This window comes from Canis aureus, chromosome 15, assembly GCF_053574225.1.
Source record: "Canis aureus isolate CA01 chromosome 15, VMU_Caureus_v.1.0, whole genome shotgun sequence".
NCBI lineage: Eukaryota > Metazoa > Chordata > Mammalia > Carnivora > Canidae > Canis > Canis aureus.
This window is the reverse complement of record NC_135625.1, coordinates 32606758-32621312: the sequence shown is the minus strand read 5'-3', so window position 1 is coordinate 32621312 and position 14555 is coordinate 32606758. Positions and strand designations below refer to the sequence as shown.

General features: G+C 42.8%; 1 protein-coding gene across 1 annotated transcript; it reads left to right on the top strand.

The window, feature by feature from the left end:
- The first annotated feature begins 4543 nt into the window (after nt 1-4543).
- On the top strand, nt 4544-12048 carry MBOAT4 (membrane bound ghrelin O-acyltransferase MBOAT4). Its single transcript, XM_077849009.1, has 3 exons — nt 4544-4712; nt 7790-8014; nt 10180-12048. The coding sequence occupies exons 1-3, from the start codon at nt 4594-4596 to the stop codon at nt 11141-11143; spliced, it is 1308 nt and encodes a 435-aa protein (XP_077705135.1). The 5' UTR covers nt 4544-4593; the 3' UTR covers nt 11144-12048.
- Nucleotides 12049-14555: the final 2507 nt, after the last annotated feature.

Here is a 14555-nt window from a genome sequence, read left to right as displayed (position 1 = left end):
CCCGGTAGTCTGCTCCCTCCACCCTTGACCTCCAGAGTGAAGACCCCATCCCTGCCCTCCACCCCCTCCCCTATCCGGGCCAATCTCCTTTAGCCAAAATCATCCTTTAAAAATCAATCCTTTAAAAATCAATCCAGGTTTAGCGCCGCCTTCAGCCCAGGGTGTGATCCTGGAGACCTGGGATCGAGTCCCACATCGGGCTCCCTGCATGGAGCCTGCTTCTCCCTCTGCCTGTCTCTCCTTCTCTGTGTCTGTCATGAATAAATAAATTTTAAAAATCTTAAAGAAAAATGCAAACCAATCCAGTTATTTTACTTCCCATTCTTTATAAAACCCAAACTCCTTTCCATAATCTACCTCTCGGCTAGATCCAGCCCCTGCCTACTTTCTCTTCCTTCATGTCATGTTCCTCTTCCTCTGATCACACTTTCATCCTCCATGAAGCCAAGCTGTCTGTCCCAGAGGGCTTCCAACTGCTTCACTCCCTGCCCTAACCCCCGTCTGAGGGTTCGAGTCTCAGATGTCCTATCTCGGGTGCATTAAGGTTCAGCCAGAGAAACAACCACTAGGAGATATAAGTTAAGAGGTTTATTGCAAGGAATCGGTTTACATGATTGTGGAGTCTGCATAGCCAAGAAGTCTGTAGGGCAGGCTTGAATTCTCATGCATGCGGTGAAGCTGCTGTCTATGGGTGGAATATCTTCAGGGAAGCTCCAGGTTTGCTCTTAAAGCCTTTTAACTGATTGGGTCAGGCCCACCCAGATTATCTAGGGTAATCTCTCTTTTTTTTTTTTTTTTTTATGATAGGCACACAGTGAGAGAGAGAGAGGCAGAGACACAGGCAGAGGGAGAAGCAGGCTCCATGCACCGGGAGCCCGACGTGGGACTCGATCCCGGGTCCCCAGGATCGCGCCCTGGGCCAAAGGCAGGCGTCAAACCGCTGCGCCACCCAGGGATCCCAGTAATCTCTCTTCTTTAAAGTCAATTGGATATGAACTTTACTCACATCTATGAAATACCTTCAAAATGTCACTTAGGCTGGTGTTGGATTGAATAACTGGGAATCGTATTCTAGCTAAATTGATAGAAAAAACTGACCACCACCCTCAGAGAAACCGTCTCTAACCACCCAATCAGGTCATTCTTGCTATATTGTTGGTTTTCTCCATGGAATAAGAAGAGGACCCCTCATTCAGGTGCCTGGTTGGCTCATTCAGTAGAGCATGAGACTCTTGATGTTGGGGTCTCAAGTTTGAGCCCCACATTGGGTATAGAGTTTACATAAGAAAAATGCAAGGATCCCTGGGTGGCTCAGCTGTTTAGCTTCAGCCCAGGCATGGTCCTGGAGTCCCAGGATCGAACCCCACATTGGGCTCCCTGTATGGAGCCTGCTTCTCTGCCTATGTCTCTGCCTATGTCTCTGCCTCTCTGTCTCTCTCATGAATAAATAAAATCTTTAAAAAAAAGAAAAGGAAAAAAAAGGACCATTCAGCTGCTGTAATTTTTTTATTTTATTATCTCCCCCAAATACTAAGTTCCTTGAAAGTAGACACATAAAGTTGTCACCACTCTTTACTCAATACTGACCACAGTACCTGAAATATAGTTGATACTCAAAAAAATTATTGAGGGCAGCCCTGGTGGCTCAGCGGTTTAGCGCCGCCTTCAGCCCAGGGTGTGATCCTGGAGACCTGGGATCGAGTCCCACATCGGGCTCCCTGCATGGAGCCTGCTTCTCCCTCTGCCTGTGTCTCTGCCTCTCTCTCTCTCTGTATGTCTCTCATGAATAAATAAATAAATAACATCTTTTAAAAATTACTGAATAAATATATGGACAAATTTAGAACCATTCTATGGTCCCCAAGCATATAAGCACTTACCCCTTTTCAAGCAATGTCTGTCTAAATTAATTTGAAAGACTTCTAAGGCATGTGTATTAGAGTTCTCCAGAGAAACAGAACCATGGGAGATTACACACGCACATTTATTTTAGGAGTTGGCTTATGTGATTATGGGAGCTAGCAAATCTGAAATTCATAGAAGCAGACCTATGGGCTGGAAATTCAGGGAAGAGTTGATTTTGCAGTCTCAAATCCAAAATCTACATGCTGGAAACTCAGGGTTTCTATGTCCCAATTTGGAGGTAGAATTGCTGCTTCTTTAGGAAACCTCAGTCTTTGTTCTTATGGACTGATTGGAAGCCTGAGTCGATACAATACAATACGATACAATAATTAACCATGATAACATGCGAGAAGGACCATTTTATCAACATTAGGTACAGTGTCTAGAGCCTATAAGCTTTTTTGGGACCTACGAACTGAGACCTGAAAATAAAATGTACTGATTTCAGGGGTGCCTGGGTGGCTCAGTCAGTTAAGTGTCTGCCTTTGGCTAAAGCATGACCCTGGGGGCCTGGGATTGAGCTCCATGTGGGGCTCCCTGCTCGGTGGGGAGTCTGTTTCTCCCTCTCCCTCTGCCTCTCCCCCCTGCTCATGCATTCACTTTCTAATAAAATCTTTTTAAAAAATGTACTGATTCCAAAACACAAAAAGAAAACGACAAGTAGGACTTAATAAATATTTAAAACAAACACAAAAGGAGTAACTTTTTTCCCAACAAATTAACTGCAACTCAATTCTTCTGTACCTAACAATTATATTTCATGGGGGATGTGATTGCATTTTAATATGTTTAATATTATGTGAGCTTATTCATTGTTCTACTGTCGTCTAGATCTTTGTGCTACCTGTGGCGTGGAATAAGCCGTCCATCTGTTTGGAAACCTCCCTCCAGTGCCATTTTAAGCATTTCTGTTTCTCTTGCTTTTTAAAAATGCCCTATCTTCGCAGATAATTGCTTCTTTATTTACCACTACTGGATACCCATGGTATACAGCTCCTGTAGTTCTTGGATGAAAGTATTCATTGCCATTTCCATCTCTCTAGTAGATGGAGAGCTGCTTGAAGGCAGGGGCCATGTCTTATTCATCTTTATATTCCTAGTGCCTGGCACCAATCTATCATAAAATGGTAGCCCAATAATGCTGCCATTTTTATTGTTATCCAATTGTTTTACTTTCAACTACAGTCATCAACCAGCTTTAGACTCCATGCTTTTACATACTTTATCTAATCTTCATAATGATTCTGTTGAGACAGGCTTTATTATATCTCATTTTAAAAAAAGATTTTATTTATTTGAGAGAGAGGGAATGAGAGAATACAACTGAGGGCAGGGCAGAGGGAGAGGAAGAAGTAGGCTCCCCACTGAGCAGGGAGCCTGATGTGGGAGTTCTGTCCCAGGACCCTGAGATCATGACCCCAGCCCAAGGTAGACATTTAACTGGCTGGTCCACCCAGATGCTCCTAATTTTTTTTTTTAAGATTTTATTTGTTTATTCATGAGAGACACAGAGAGAGAGGTAGAGACATAGGCAGGGAGAGAAGTAGGGTCCCTGTGAGGAACCTGATGTGGGACTCAATCCCAGATCCCTGCGATCATGAAGGAAGAGGCTCAACCACTGAGCAACCCAGCCATCCTATTCCTAATTTTTTAATCAAGGAGTTCAGTGTCAGATGAGATTTAGCTTAGAGTCCCTTAGTTAATAGGAGATTCTCTCTCTGCTTTTCCTTCTTTGCATAGCTATCTCTCACTAAGAGGTGGTCCTGGCCCTTAAGATGCTTTTGTATCAGGCTGTACTCTCCTGTCCTTTATTTAAGGCTGCTTGCTGTTGCATGTGTCTTCAGAGATGAAAAATGGCCAGTCAGGTACATCACTCTAATACTCTGGGCTCAGTAGATGGACTCTACTAGCCAAGAGATGATTTGTTTTTGTCTTGCTTCTAGGGAGTCTCTTGTATTTCTTGACCATGCTCTGGAGAAAAGCATCTTAAATGTTCCTCTCTACACTTTACTTCCTTAAACCCTTTTAAAGTTTCATATGTATTTACTGAGTATAAAGCATATGCCCAGTACGGTTCTATATGCGGGGGATACAGCAATAAACAAAACAAAATTTCTCCCTTTTAGAGCTTACATTATAGCTGGGGACAGACAACAAACTAGTTGAGAAATAGATACGTAAGAGGTGGTGATAGGTACTATGAAAAAAAAGAGAAAGAAATAGCAGAAGGAGGACAGCGATGGTTGGGAGGAGGAATCCTTCTGCTCTTTGAGAACCTGCCTCCCTTCCTCATGCTCATGTCCTTGCTCCCCTTTGCCAGCAGACTGGTTATCTGTTCACAACTGGAAAATAAGATTTTTCATGAGCTTAGTGAAGAAAATATGACAGATGACTGGAAAGGCAAACAATGCAGTATGTAAACTAAACAAAACGAGAACTTCTGAAAGCAATGTTTTCTGTACATTCTTAATATAATACCCAAATGTGTTTTGGTTTCTATAGTGCAGTTCCCTTTATCACAAAGTCAACTTTTATACTGCTTCCTGCCAGCCCTTTTGTTTGTTCTGTATTCACCCAGGCCTTCCTGAGCCATATAAAAAGATCATAGAGAGCCTGCTTGAGGTTTCTCTTACAGAAAGGCACCTGTTAAGGACTCTGAAAAGGACAGTATCTTTGTCCCGGTTCATAATGGATTGGCTTCAGCTGTTTTTCCTTCATCCTGTATCACTTTATCAAGGGGCTGCTTTTCCTTTTGCACTTCTGTTTAATTATCTCTGCATTATGGATTCATTTTCCATCCATGCCAGGTAGGCTTAAGGACTAATTTTACTCTTACATTTATGAATACCATAGTAGATCAAAAAGCACAGATTGGGATGCAGACATGAAGATTCAATAATTAATTATATGGTTGTTTTTAAGTGATTATCACTATCACTGATTATTGATTGCTTGGTTATAAGTATCCCTGATAGAGTGAAATGGAACTGGAAATTGACATCATGACTGCATTGACTCAAAGTTTGGTAGGTTTACATTAAATGGGAAAAGGATAAAAATAAACTCTAGGGAGAGATAGATATTGAGATGGTACAAGAATTCCCCAACAGATACATCTATATCCCTACCATATGTCCTCCATATTCTTGAACAGTCCTAAGTTCATGGAATTTTATCATTTTCAACAAAATTAAATTTTGTTAAATATATAACTAAGTGATTTTAAAAATGCCTTTGTATGGTTTCTCAGAGAAATGGAATAAGTCAAAAAATATGTTAGATTAACTATATCTCAATCTGGGATTTAAAAATTATTGTCACTAGAGATTTGATAACTTGATTGAAATGATTTTTGTATAGCTAGTAGATTCTATACATGAGAGACAGTCCCGTTTTAAAGACTTATTTTATTTTAGAGAGAGAGAGAGAGAGCAGGGAGGAGGGGCAGAGGGATAAGAAGAGATAATTTTAAGCAGACACCCTGCTGAGCATGGAGCCCAAATTGGGGCTTGATCTCATGACCCCAGATCAAACATGAGCTGGAACCAAGAGTCAGATGCTCAATGGACTGTGCCACCCAGGCGCTCAAGATAGTCTCTGTTTTTAAAGAAGTTTGCGGAATATCCTTTTGTAAAGTGAAAATCCATTGCCAAAGGGCTACCTCCTAATAATTCACTTGTTTTAGAAATTAAATTTTTTTAAAAAAGATTTTATTAAAAAAATATTTTATTTATCTACTGATTAGAGACAAAGAGAGAGAGGCAGAGACATAGGCAGAGGGAGAACCAGGCTCCCTGTAGGGAACCTGATGTGGGACTCAATCCTAGGACCCCGGGATCATGACCTTAGCTAAAGGCAGACGCTTAACCACTGAGCTACCCAGACATCCCAGAAATTAACATTTTAATACATTGGGGGTTTTAAGTAAAATCTAGCTGTATCTAATAATCAGTTAGAATTTCTGAATTTGGTATGTTATTACATACACAATCTATAGTTACTACAAGTTCACAACTGGTCAATAGCCTTTCCTTCATTTAGGAGATGGGAGGGTGGTTGTAAAAAAGTTTCCTATTGAGAAAGAATCACAAACAATAAAGCAAAACAAGTGCAAAAACAAAAGTTAACTCCCAGAGGGTTAAGATTTCTGGCTTTGGAGTCAGCCTAATGGGTCCTGGGTCCCTCCCTTCCTGAGTGTCCTTGTGTATGTGAATAAATTCTCTCCAAGTTGATCTGTGAAATGGAAATAATAATGCCTATGTCATGAGTGTATTTTAAGGATAAATAAAGATATTTCTTAGAAAGGGATTATTAGCACAATGCCTAGAATAAAATAAGCACTCAACATACCATGTAGCCTACATTGTACGTGTGTAAACATTTTAATGTTTACAAAGCCTTAGGGCAGTTGCTACTTCCAGCTTCCACTTCTGCTGGGTAAGAAATATGTGTACCCCTTATTTTTCCATGGCAGGGAGGTGAAGGTTTGGCCCACAGCATTGATTGGGGTGGGTTAGCTCAAAGAGAAGCGCAGAAATGGCCCCTGCCTTGTGTGATAGAGCTTCTCACACTGGGGAGCCTACTAGTCCCTCCCAAGAATGACACTCTCACCACTGTGTGTGTGTCACTGTGCCACGGAGCCATGGAATATACCCAGTGATGGTCAACAAAACATAGGCCTCTTTGACTCAATTTTCCTATCCCTGAGTAGTCAGTACCTATTTTCACACCTCTTCATTCAGATTTATTAATTTGGTACCAATTAAAACAAACGGGGGCACCTGGCTGACCCATTTGGGAGAGCCTATGACTCTTAATCTCAGGTCATGAGTTTAAGCCCCATGTCGGGTATAGTGATTACTAAAAACAAAAACAAAAACAAAACAGCAAACTTTGTAAAACCAGCCAACCAACCAACCTCCATATACTATGGACAGAACTGAGTCCTTATAATGTGAAGTCCCCCAGGTCTCTGCACATTCTCAGGTCATCTACCAGCTTCCGAGGGAGGAAGTTTCCACAAACAACATTAAAAAACCCACCAACTCATATGATCTTAAAGTGCAGTCAGGAGGGTAAAGAGCACCTATAAAGATTTTCTAATTGAGTTTTCAAACACTTAGAGAGTGGCATGGCGTCACCTTTCCCACTGTCTGTGGAATGGTTCAGGGCAATGTAACCCAGCAAAAAAAGGGAAGAGCCAGCCTCATCTCGATGAAGTGATGTCTAGAGAGCTTTCCTAGATCCTCAGCTGGCTAGGTTCACAACACTTTTCATTCAGGCAATAAGCCACTAGATTTTTAAGATATCCCCATCAGGAAACCTTCTGGAGCTGTGACCCACAGGATTATCAGGGGCAGGTATTGTTCCCACTTGAGTGGTGGACATCAAAGAGAGGTTTGCAGGATCACTAAGGTGGGAATCAAAATTTGTCTCCTGAGAGGGGCGCCTGGGTGACTCAGTTCGATAAGTGTCTGCCGTCAGCTCAGGTCATGATCCTGGGGTCCTGGGATCGAGCCCCTCATTGGGCTCCCTGCTCAGTGGGAAGTCTGCTTGTCCCTCTCCCCTTGCTCCTCCCCCTGCTCATGCTCTCTCTCTCTCTGTCAAATAAATAAAATAAATAAATAAATAAATAAATAAATAAATAAATAAATAAGATCTTTAAAAAAAATTATCTCCTGAGATAGTCATTTCGAATGGACTCTGGCTTTTTCTCCCTTGGTTCTTTCCTTCAGAAAAACAAAAAGACTTTGGGGTGATAACAGTATGGCTTCTTTAGGTGCTACATGGGGCTTAGCTCCTTTGGAGTATCCAGAATGATATCGGGAGTGACTCATTTGTCACACCATTCCAAATCAGTCTCACACATGTCCTTTTCTTTCAGATACCTCTTTCTCTTGGCTGGGGGGGCCGCCCTGGCCTTGGCTGCTATGGGTCCCTTTGCTATGCTGGTCTTCATCCCTGCTCTGTGTGCCACGGTTCTGATTTGCTCGCTGGGCCCACAGGATGTCCACAGGTGGGCTTTCCTCTTTCAGATGGGCTGGCAGACGCTGTGTCACCTGGGGCTGCACTATACTGAGTATTATCTGCAAGAACGTCCTTCCGTGAGGTAAAGCAGCCTGTTCATTCGGCTATACGAAAGCAACCAAGGCTTAGCTTGCACCATGGTGGAGGTGGAAAGAACTTGGGTATTGAGTTTAAATCCGAAATCTTGCCCATTTGAGCGGTGCAACCTTAAGCAAGTCATTTAACCTCTCAGCCTCAATTTCTTTTCGTAAAAAAAATAATGTGTGTGCATTTGTATATGTATATGTGTGTGTGTGTGACAATAGCTGTCTTGCAAGACTCATGTTCGAGATAATATAAGTGTAATTATATGACTATAAATAACTACCATGTGTTGCCTGTGTAGCACAGTGTCTCGCACTTAGCTTTAGTTATCGTTGTGCCTGAAAAAGGCGCTGAAGCAGGAGTCCCAGTGCCCACAGATGAGGCCTGCCTGGAGGTGACTAAGCACAGTTTGCTCAGCTCAGAGTGGGTGGTTTGGACACACAGCCAGTAGCTCTCCTCCCCGTTAGCAGGACCAGGAAGGACCACTGTAAACCTTTGCTGCCTTCCCATGGAAGTTGCTGAGCAAGAGTTTTGCTTTCATTGAGACTCAGCTGTTCCAGTCTCCCAGAGGAAGGGTGGTTACCCAGTCTAGGAAAGAGAATCAGACACTAATTATAGTCTAGAGAACTGTTTTCATAAGTCGGTAACATCACCAAGGTTAGGGGAAATCAGGTATCTCTGCAATCTTGGGGCCTGTGGTCAATGGCTTCCTCTATTATCACAAGTGGTTGTGGGTCCATGGTCACTCAGAGAACAAGGGCTGAGACCTGTTGAGGAGGGTCACCTCTCTGATTTCAGTTTGCCACTGGTTTGCTCATTTTGCCATCCTTACCACAGCCGGAATTCTTTTCTTTATCTTCATCGTTTTACCAGAGGCTTTAGGGTTTGCTTCTTGGAAGAAGAGGCAAGATGGCAAGTGGGTAGGGAGTGGGGATTACTAACTAGGGTGTGGTGAATTAGGATTTCTGTAGGAAGCTGGGACCTGATAGGGGCCAGAGGAGCAAGCTGAACAGGATCTGGCCGATGGGAAGAGGGCTGAGCCAGAGCTAAAATGGGAAGATGGATTAGTTTGCTCTGGCTGTCTTAACAAAGTACCGAAGACCGGGTGGCTCACACAACAGAAATTTACTTCCTCTGGAGCCTGGAAGTTTGAGGTCAAGGTGTTGGCAGGTTCACCTTCTTCCGAGGTCTCTCTCCTTGCCTTGTAGACAGCTGTCTTTCCCTGTGTCCTCATCTGGTTTTCTCTCTGCGGGTGTCTGGGTCCTAATCCCCTCTTCTTATAAGGACACCAGTCATATATGATTAGGGTTTACCCCAGTGACCTCATTTTAACTTCATCATCCTATCTCCAAATACAGTCATATTCTGAGGTACTGGGGGTTATGGCTTCAATATATGAATTTGGAGGGGAACACATTCAGCCCATGACAGCAGGTGTACAAACAAGGGTTGGTGGCGTTTGGAGGCTACCTTGCTAACTGCTTGGATAAGTCAGGTGAGGAGATGAGTTGTCCTCAGACTCACAGAAACAGCAGCAGGTGGGAAACAGTGCAATTTTCTCTCCACAGGGGAGCGTTCCTGATTGTAGAAGGCATCTTATAATTTTCATTAATTTTCTCCATAATAGCCTTGCCAGCAGGATCTTCTCTACCTTGTGACACTGAAGCAGAAGCAGTTCAGGTGATTGGTTAAGAACACAACTCAAACTGCTAATGACTCAGTGCACACCCTGAACCCCTAGCTTGACTCACCGTTCCTGAGCACAGATCCCAAAGCCTGCAGAATCTTACTATCAGGGACTGGTTCATATTTAAAATCTTCATCTTCTTAGAGTCCCTTCAATAATAAATTTTTGTTTCTTCTATGGCAAATTTCTCCCGGGTCTCTGATCCTAATCTGTATAAGCCACTCTTAGGAATATTAGAATATTTCCCCATAATATTCCTTGTCATTTTTTTAGTTGCCTGACTAATGATTTACCTTTTGATCCTGACCAGAGTAGCCTGTGGTCTGAATTACTCCAAGAGTCTTTGTGGGGACACTGCAGGGCAGGACATCGGTCTTCATTGTTCAGAGCTATTTGCTGTAGGGTCATGTGGGAGGGATTGGAATGGGATGAAAGGAATATGGAACATTTTTACATTTTAAATAAATCTCTTTCAGGTTCTGCATCACTCTTTCTTCCCTCATGCTCTTGACCCAGAGGGTCACATCCCTCTCTCTGGACATTTGTGAGGGAAAAGTGGAGGGAGCATCAAGAGGCCTCAGGGACAGAAGCTCTCTGTCTGAGCATCTGTGTAAGGCACTCCCCTATTTCAGCTACTTGCTCTTTTTCCCAGCTCTCCTAGGAGGCCCCCTGTGTTCCTTCCAGAAATTTCAGGCTTGCGTTCAAAGGTCCAGGAATTTGTGTCCCAGGCGCTCTGTCTGGGTTCTTCCCTGGAGGGGTCTGCAGATGCTGGGCCTCGAGTGCCTAAAGGTAATCCTGAGGATTACCTTGACCGCAGGAGCAGGTCTGACCCACTGCCAGCAGCTCCAGTGCATCTTTGTCATGTGGTCCACAGCCGGGCTCTTCAAACTCACCTACTACTCCTGCTGGATCCTGGATGACGCCCTCCTACATGCAGCGGGCTTTGGACCTGGTTTTGGTCAGAGCCCTGGTGAGGAGGGATCCATCTCCGATGCGGACATCTGGACACTGGAAACAACCCACAGGATATCCCTGTTCACGAGAAAGTGGAACCAAAGCACAGCACGGTGGCTCAGACGCCTGGTATTCCAGCAGGGCGGGGCCTGGCCACTGCTGCAGACATTCGCCTTCTCCGCCTGGTGGCATGGACTCCATCCAGGACAGGTGTTTGGTTTCCTCTGCTGGGCTCTGATGGTGGAAGCTGATTACCTGATTCACACCTTTGCCAGCTTGTTTATCAGATCTTGGCCGATGCGGCTGTTCTATAGAGCTCTCACCTGGGCCCACGCACAGCTCATCATTGCTTATATCATGCTGGCCGTGGAGGCCAGGAGCCTCTCCTCTCTCTGGCTGCTGTGTAATTCTTACAACAGTGTCTTCCCCGTGGTGTATTGTATTTTGCTTTTTCTATTAGGAAAGAGGAAGCATACATTTAACTGATATCTTTCCCCAGCCTTCCTATACATCCACGAAACAGGGTTTAGGAAGTTCTAGATGGTGTGTTCATGATGCATATGCTTGGACTTTTCCATACTAGGGTTTTTCTTTCAAGTATTGGATGTATACACCTGATGTCTGCCCATAGATATTTGTATGTCTACTTTAACAAGCTATTATACTGGTACTGAAGATTTAAGAAAAGAAAAAAAAAGACAAAGACATGGTTTCTTCCCTTGGGACTTCCCTTAGGACTTAGTTTAGGTGTGGAAGCAAAATAAGGTGATAAAAACATAAGGTACTATGAGCCAAATGGCACACCCAAATACACACATGGACACCCAAATATTGAATGTCCAACAGGTCCATTTGATCCTGGACTGTGAGTTTAGAAAGACAAAAACAAAAACCTAAATCAGGGGCATGTGGGCTCACTCAGTAGAACGTGTGACTCTTGATCTTGGGGTCATGAGTTCTATCCCCATTTTGGGTGTAGAGATGACTTAAAAAACCGTCTCAATTGGGATGCCTGGGTGGCTCAGTGTCTGATTCTCTGCCTTTGGTTCAGATCGTGATCCTGGGGAACCTGGGATCAAGTCCTGCATTGGGCTCCCAAGAGGGAGCCTGCTTCTCCCTCTACTTATGTCTCTGCCTCTCTCTCTCTCTCTCTCTCTCTCTCTCTGTGTGTGTGTCTCTCATGAATAAATAAATAAAACCTTAAAAAAAAACCTCTAAATCTTATCATTATATAACGTAACAAAGAGAGTTTGTTACATGAACTCATGTTCACATAACAAAGAGACTCATCCTCATCCACAAGTAATTTGAAAAATTTGGTCTCAAAATGGAAAGGCTGCTATTATCTCAGAATATGTTAATAAACTGAAAATCTGGCTGACACATGATAACTGCTTCCATAATAACTGCTTTGCACAAAACTGACCCAGGAGATAATGTCACACAAAGAGGCCAAGAACATGAAGTAAGCCCTATTTTCGTACAGCTTTGAGGGTCTGGTTCTCTTTTCTTGGCATAGTCTAGATAACTCTGTTTCTTCCTCTATTAGGACCCCAAGAGAAAGCTGTCAAGACCGCTAAGTGGTAGTGAAGTCGTGTCATTTCATGGCCGCTTTCACAGTGCATCTGTGGGCCACCTGGCCTGTTACATAATTACAGTTTTTCTTTAAATTGACTTTAACTCAGCTTACTTTTAAAAACTTATTCTATTTCTAAGCAATGGCATCGGAGAGAATTCAGTTTACTGTATTAACTATATTTTATTCTCAGACTCACTAAAAGAAATATGTACAAAATGTTTGTGTCCCACTTAAAATCATCCACTCACCCCATCTATTCCACCATAGGAAGCATTATACAAGCATCTAAGCTTCCAAAACCAACCATTTGCATTCTTTTCAAAATATAAAATTGCAAATGAGCTTCTAATCTTTAAAACCTGACAAAGATAATACTAAGAAGTTGTACATCACTTAGAATATTTTGTCAATACTATTCACTAACATGAAGGCAAACAAACAACCCAATCTTCACACACAGAACATACCACAACAGTGAGGGCCTTGAACGGATGGCATGAATTTGTAGTGGCCTTCGCTGGAATGGTTCTGTACTTTCTCTCACCACACTCAATAGCCTAGAGGAGATAACATGGACAGACAGGATTTTCCAGGGTTGGGGATGGTCAAGGTTAAACAGTCGCTAGCCAACGGGATGTTAAAGTAATCTAAGACCATTATAAGCACTGGAAGGACATCGTTAGTATCCAACCCAGAGGGGCCCCGGGGATGGTGGCAGTGGTGTTACAGTTTGGGAGGAAAGATAAAATATTGTTTCAGCATGATTGATCATAAAAAATGGTCAGGATTAGAAATGGTTAAGCAAATTATGATGGATTATGATAGAGCTATTAAAAATCACTGCTTCTGCAGAGCTAGCCATGTAGATGTATCTGTTCAGTTTATGAAAATCCTTCAAACTGTACACTTAACTTATGTACAAGTTTCTGAGTGTATATTACACTTCAATAATTTTCTTATGTGAACGTTTTTATTGATTAGGAAAATGCTTATGACAGAATGTTTTAAAGGTAGTCGTGGGCCACCAGGGTGGCTTAGTTGGTTAAGCCCTCCATCAGGCTCTGTGCTGGGTGTGGAGCCTGCTTAAGAAATTCTCTTTTTCCCTCTTCCTCTGCCCCTTCCCTACTTCTCTTCTTCTCTAAAAATTTTTTTCAAAATAAAAGTAGTTAATAAAATATTTTATAGTGCAGTTTGGTCTCCAAATCTATCTCCTCATTGATGGCCAGGGGTAATTTCTCCTCCTCTGGTTAAAACCAGGACATCTACTTCCTTCCTTTTCTATTGGCATCCTACAGAAGTGTTTCGTTTATACTGGACAGTTTAAAGAACAATGTGATGTAAAGGTTTTAATTAAGGAAAAAAGTCACAGCCAGAGATTTAGACCCAGGGGCCATCTGCGCAGAAGAGATCTCAGGATCCAAGAGCAGACAACAGAGAATGTATCTTCTTTCAATCTTCATTTCCTTTGTTAGGACTTAATTTTTGAGTCCCTGACTCCTGCCCCAGCTGCTCCCTCAACAATTGGCAACTTTGGTTTCCCTTTCCTTCAATTACTGATGTCACTCCCAAGACCTTGCCCTTTGCCTCTCAAATCCCCTTTGACACATGACCAATAGCACCTACTTACCTCTCTCATTTTTCTCATTTTTTAAGAGAAAGAGTGCATGTGGTGGGGAGGAACAGAGGGAGAGAGAGAGAGAATCTTTTTTTTTTTTTTTTTTTGACAGAGAGAGAGAATCTTAAGCAGGCTCCATGCCCAGTGTGGAGCCTGATGTGAGGCTCAGTCTCACGACCCTGAGATCATGACCTGAACCAAAATCAAGAGTCGGATGCTTAACGGACTGAGCCACCCAGCTGTCCCCTGGCATCTACCTTTTATCAGTCAAATTACTCTAACAAGGTTGGTAGGAGCTTTTACAGATCACCCATGGGACCTCATCCAGTTGTTGGAAAGTATCTTTGTGTGAGATTTATTAAGAAATCCCTAAAAATGGGATAAGTCATGATAACTGTAAAGCTCAGAATGCTAGCAAAGCTTAGTTTGAAAATATTTAACAAAAAACTGTAAAGTTTTCCTTCCTAAGAGGACCAAAGAACTGTAGATGCCATCATTTGTCTCTTGAAATGGCATTGCCTAGGAAATGTTCTGTGGAAACTCCATTTCACCTTTCAACCTATTATTTTGGGTAAGGTAGGCTCACAGGGCAGCCTTGTCCCCCTGAAGCATATGCAGCCACTCACCCATGCTGGCCCCCTTTTAAATTTCTTGGCAGCTGCCATGACCAATAGGCAGCCAGTGGCTCTAAATGGGTATCTCAG